This window comes from Grammomys surdaster, unplaced genomic scaffold, assembly GCF_004785775.1.
Source record: "Grammomys surdaster isolate TR1022 unplaced genomic scaffold, NIH_TR_1.0 98, whole genome shotgun sequence".
NCBI classification, from domain to species: Eukaryota; Metazoa; Chordata; class Mammalia; order Rodentia; family Muridae; genus Grammomys; species Grammomys surdaster.
In genome coordinates, this window is record NW_021604577.1 from 160,158 (window position 1) to 166,157 (window position 6,000).

General features: G+C 44.0%; 1 protein-coding gene across 5 annotated transcripts in view; it reads left to right on the plus strand.

The window, feature by feature from the left end:
* The window catches only part of Trim9 (tripartite motif containing 9), a 104,225-nt gene extending 99,438 nt beyond the window's left edge, over positions 1-4,787 (plus strand). For 4 of the 5 annotated variants that reach the window (XM_028782091.1, XM_028782098.1, XM_028782105.1 and 1 more), the window contains 2 exons: positions 810-972; positions 2,852-4,787. In XM_028782091.1, the coding sequence (XP_028637924.1) occupies positions 810-972; positions 2,852-2,914 (226 nt within the window). In that variant the 3' untranslated portion in view covers positions 2,915-4,787. The remainder of the gene's footprint in view (positions 1-809; positions 973-2,851) is intronic. The other variant, XM_028782119.1, reaches the window with a different exon arrangement.
* Positions 4,788-6,000: the final 1,213 nt, after the last annotated feature.

Consider the following 6,000-nt stretch of genomic DNA (forward strand, 5'->3'; position numbering starts at 1 on the left):
TCCGAGTCCAGTACCTCATCATATGTTCTGGGTTTGACCTAAGTGCTTCTTTATTGTGACTTTCCAACTAAGTCATTTTGTATTAAATGCTGTTAAAGTCATAATGTAAGTCCCAAGTGCACAGCGTAGCTGATGCCCTGTGGTAGCTAAAAGGCTGTTTGGGCCCAGTCTTTGGTATTGTCTTCTGCTATAGCTCAGTAGCAGAAAATCCATTTATAACAATTCTTTCTCAGCAAAGCACAGTAAACAAGAAACTGTCATGAGGGGTGACTGTATCTGAAGGGGGTGGGAATTTGGGGGAGCAAAAGAATCTAAATCGTATTTTATTATGTAAAGCACAAATACACAGAATATAAGTAGTATATAGTGTATCTAAGGCTTTAAGTTTTTATGTGAAAAAGATTGCTTAGAGCAAAAATGTATAAAAACAAAAACAAAACAAAAGCTGACCAAAGTGGGGCAAGGGGATGTAAATAGGTTACACTGGGCCTGGTGGGACAGGCCTATTGGCCCATCTTCTTGGGAGGTTGATGCGGAAGACTGCAAGTTTAAGGCTTGCCTGGGCTATCATGGAAGTTCAAGGCCAGCCTGAACAATATGGTAAGATGCTATCTCAAAATAAAAAGTAAAAAAGAGGGCTGGGGTAAAACCCGGTAGCAGAGCACTCACCTACCATACATGGGGCCCCAAATTCAATCCCCAGTACCGGAAAACAAAGGGAAAATGCAGAATGGTTCAGCAAACCCCAAAGCGGGGGATGTAAGATGAAAACAAGCAGATAAGACTCCACCTTCTTCCTTTTCCCACAGAACTGAAGGAGGGATCACAAAGGGGGCCACCATCGGGGTCCTCCTCGACTTAAACAGAAAGACATTGACGTTTTTTGTCAACAATGAACAGCAAGGCCCCATAGCCTTTGAGAATGTAGAGGGCCTGTTCTTTCCTGCTGTCAGCCTGAACAGGAATGTGCAGGTAAGTCTGTGGGCCCAGGACTAAGGGCTTGCTTGGGTTGCTGCTTCAAAGTCTGCCCAGGGGCAGTAAAGTCCCTCCCCACCCGCAGCTCTAAAAGGGAAGCTAACACAAAGTCTAGAGTGAGACACACCATGGACTCCTTCCCATGTGCCTGCCACAGTCTAGTTAGCCACCAATGGGAGACATAAGACTTCTCTACCCTGTCTATTTATCCTTTGCTCTGGTCTCCTAAGTAGAATTGAATGACTTCAACAGACTGGCCACTGAGATGACTCCTACAGGGCACCAGAATGCCCAGGAAAAGCAAATGTTAGACATTTGTCAGAAGTTGGAGCTGCTTCTTGTCGTTCACTTTGCATTGTGCCGCGGGCTGGGAAGCAGTAGCCTTGCCAACGATTTGATACTTGCAGTTTCCCATAGATACAGAACAACAGGTTCTTCTTGCCGCTTTATTCAACAGACAGCTTCAGGGATCCTTTACCATGCCAGGCTCTACTGTAAATACTTGCTCTCCATCAGTGGGAGAGAAAACAGATACAAATCCTGAAGCTTATATTCTAGTTACAGATAATAATATCCACATAATGTTATTTATAAGGTATGTTAGAGGGTCAGAGTATGGTAAAGGGATCAGCAGTGCTTAAGATATGCTAAATAAACATCCACAGGCTTAAGCAGGGTGGTCAGTCAGCTGATCTTATTATAGTTGCTGAATATCTGAGTCCTGAAGGAGGGAAGGTAGCAGGCTGTGTAGAGATTTCCAAACAGAAGACATGGCCCAGACTTAGACTTTTCTAAGGCATGAGGGGCTTTGGGTGGGCAGAGAATGGTAAAGAGGCTAGTGGGCTGGGGCAGGAAGCAGTACAGAAGGGCTTCAAGAGCATGCAAGGAGTGTGATGATGCCCTGCCAACCGCTTTTAGAATCCAGGGCCTCACTGCCCTCCTGAGTTGGGCCTCTCATTACCTGATACAAACCTCACTAACCTTAAAATAGGACTTGAGAATCAAACACTATAGACAGTTCATGCCCTAGCTACAGGCACAGTCTTAAAAACTCTTTTAAGTTATTACTGTCTATGAGTGGGTGTAGTAAAACTGCTTACAACCCAGCGACACCTTCTTTCCAGCTTCCTCCAAGTGGGTGGAATTGTCTGAGGGGCTGGAATCTAACTCTTCAGAGGCCAGCCTGTACATCAGAAGACAGAAAACTTTAAATTTCTGTAGAAGTCAATCTAAGAAAATCTTTGTTCAAATTTTTCCCCCTTTCAACCATTTCCCTTCTGAAGACTAACATTGGTCATGCTTCAGGGTTTCCAAGGATGTTCTAGTGCATTTAGAAAAAGATTCATGATGGAGGTGGTACAGACAAGAAGGTAGAAACGGCCATGTTTATGAAATGCTTCTCGTGTTCCCCATAACTCTTCACTGTAGTTTGAGGTTGACTAGAAAGTGTTACAGTAGCAGTAAGTGCCCATATTTCTTCCCACTATAAAGCCTTAAATGCAATCATAGATAGAGAGGCTTGTATACAGTTGGAACTCATGGACAAGCTAATCTGGTCTCTGTCCATGGACTTGACAGTGATCACTCTGTGTAGGCAAAAGGCTTTACTACCTGCAAAAGAGCACCCTGCCTTCAGCCATAAGCACCAAGAACCTTTAAAAAAAAAGTGAGTATTGTGTATCCTGGGTTTGGAGGCCCACCATGGTAGCCAGGCTTTTACCACAGCTAGGATCCTGCTAAAAGACTCTTTAATGCCTTCTAGGATAGATGTTCAAGAGAAGTGAACAGGCCCTTATTAAACTGAGGGCACACAAACCACACTAATGAGGAAAGGGTAAGCATGGTGCTCTGCATAGCTTAAAGTCTCATTTCCCAGGTCACGCTTCACACCGGGCTTCCGGTCCCCGACTTCTACTCCAGCAGAGCTTCCATAGCCTAAAGGTGTGCTGTGGAGGCATTAGCTGTCCCTGAGAAGGATAGCCCGGAGCCAGCAGCCTCAACAGACACAGAGCCGGTAGAAGCATGAGGAGAACAGCTGGTCCTCAGCCATCATCACCCTTAAAAGCTCCGCCTTTCCCATCAGCCTCTCCGCATCACTGAACCCAGGCTCCCTTCCTCACCCAGAAACTCTGCCGCACAGAGGAGCTCAGCAGCCCACCGCTCCCCTTTGTTCCCGAGTCCTCGTGTTGTTTTACTTTAATGGGGGGGGGGGTGTTGACGTTTGTTTTTGCTTTTGTTTTAATGTAGGTTGAATTAATTTTGATTCTTTTTCTGATTATGTTTTGGTGACTTACCTACCCACCTGGCACTGCCAAAAGATTTTCTCCCGAAAACTTTTTTTTTCTTAAGCTTTTGGACAAAGATGTTCTAGGAGAGCAGGTAGGAAAGTAGTCGAATGTATAGTTTGCCATTGGACTCCTAGAATGTTCTTGCCCTAATTCTTGTCAAGCAACGTTAGCTCTTCATGGCTACTTCTTGGAAGGTGGCCAGAGTACACTTGGCATCCATAATCTTACTACACTCTGAAGCACAAATACATCAGCTACACTGGCTCACGGCAGGGTAAGGACTTTTCAGATAGGCTCTAGCACTGGGAAGACCAGGAGACTCGATGATTTGATTCATTTGACTAATACAAGTTTTTAATTAAGAGCTACTACAGACCAGGCACTGTTCAGGACACTAGAATGCTGTGTTCATGAACAGTCTGTGTTCCTGAAACTTATATTCTTGTGTAATAAAGCAACAAATAACTTCAAGTTGTTCTAAGTACCAGAAAGGAAACTGGTCAAAGGAGGTGTCATTGACAAACCCTTAAACTGATGCTGAGCCCGCACACGCTGGCCATCACACCAGGCAAGTACCAACCCAATGCTTTTTCCACTGCACTATCTTAGTTACGGTCTCTGCTGCCACTCACTGAAGAGCCCTTGCTTGGCAGAAATGATGTCAGCATTGTTACTCATTAGTGCTGTGGTCATAACAAGCCTTAAAAATTGAATGTTAAAAAACAAAATGACCAGAGGGCACAGGACCCAGCCACAACCCTGGGCCTCCTAAGTTGCAAACCACAACCTTTACATCCTCAGGACAAACACACCATCTCCATGTATACTCTCTGTGCCTGTTACAAATGAGAATCCATCCGCTCACTGCTGTCACAGCTCGACTTTGTAAAGAAGCTCAACTCGGGTTTGGAAAAGCATAAGTGTGGATGTCATTCCTGTCATAACAGAAGAATAACCACACTTAAGATTCTTAACAGAGTAGACACCCTTCAGATGTTTCCATTTGACATGAAGTTTTAGGGAATGTAGTAGGACCTGGGGGGAGGGGACTTCTGATTAGTTGTGTAAATACTTTCCACTGAGTCAAGAAACCCACTAGAATAATAGCAAATGACAGAGGTGGCATGGGAAAGCTGACAGTGCTTTGGCAAAAAGTAATCTATGTAAATAGCTCATTCCTGGCTCATGTGCTTCCTCTAGATCATCTCTGTCTTTGTGTTTTTCTAGTTAGAACCTAATTTATTGAATGGGTGCTATCCTGTCTACGTCTGTCTCGGGTTCCTGTGACTACAGAACACCGTTGTGAGTCTGTACTAGTTTGATCTTTGATTGTTCCAATGAGACTCCATGGCTGGGCCGCTAGTTACTCTCTTTATTAAATCCATCCCCCTGGTTAGAGTTCTAGTGACTTGTAACAAATAGTTTACACTGAACTACAACTATAGATGCATACAACTACTGTACTAGAAAAAAAAAGGTCATCCCTGGTATGCCAATAAAGCGATTTTATGAGAGGAAAAAAAATGTCTCTAGAGAAGTTCTTTCTAAATTCGTACACATCTGGGGATACAATTCACCTCAGTAGGATGGTATAATGACATGAAAGTATAAAGTCCCCAGAGATCTTGAAGGAGCCTATTCTCCGTCCATTTCCATGAGAGCATGGCTCTGCTCTGGGTTTTACACATGCCCTAGCCCACTTTGATATGAAATGTTCTTGTATGGAATACTTTGTCATGCACCTCCAAACACTGAGATTTAACTTTAATAAGCCTGTTTCTCAAATGGCCACAAACTTGTGCTGCAGAATAAAATAGTGTCCCTGGCTCCTGTGACTTTTTTTTTAAATGGCTAAATGACGCAGTTATTTCCATGTAACCGTGACACCACTGATCACCTTTCATCATTCTTAGCCTTGTTCAGTGAACCATCATCCTTGCTCCTTTCAAAAAGAAAAGCAGGCACTGAAGTGATTTCTCAGTCTGTAAAGTGCCTGCTCGATCTGAGTCCAGTCCCTGGAACCCACCTAAAAACAGGCAGGCACACTGGCTCTCCTGTAATCCCTGCATAGGGGAGGTGGAGACAGAAGGGTTCCTAAGGGCCTGCTGGACATTGGTTTAGCCTGATTTGAAGTTCTAAGCAAATCAAAGACCCCACCTCAAAAAAAGAAAATAAAATACAGGTGGATGGCACCTTGCAAAATGATTCCTGAAGTTGTTCTCTGGTCTCCACACATGTGTATACACATGTATACATGTACCTGCACACACATGCACATATACACATATGAACACATACAAACACACTGAGGGTAGGGAGGATGGGGAAAGATTATGAAAGTCACTGGTTTGAGTTACAGTTTCAGAGTAGCATGAGTCACCCAGCCAGCAGCTGTGACACTTTGTCCATTTAGTTTCTGTCTGACCTTTTCCTTGCCCCCAGTGGGGGAACCTTGTTCTTCTTCTTTTATCCATCCCCTACATCCCTGCCAGGTTTTCCTTTCCTCACTACTTACTGAAACCCATTAGCAAATCTTTATTCTTCTCTGGTGCTAAGGTTAATGGGCTTTCTGTTCCCAGTGTTTTCTCACAGGAATGACTAAGTGACTTGCTAGAAATAATCACTTTATTTTCCAGAAATGGTGTCCTTTCTTCTGCCTCCAATGTGTGTATTTATCTGTCACCCACATACTCACTTCACAGATGTAGAAGGGGGGTCACTGTTGTATCCAGATTCC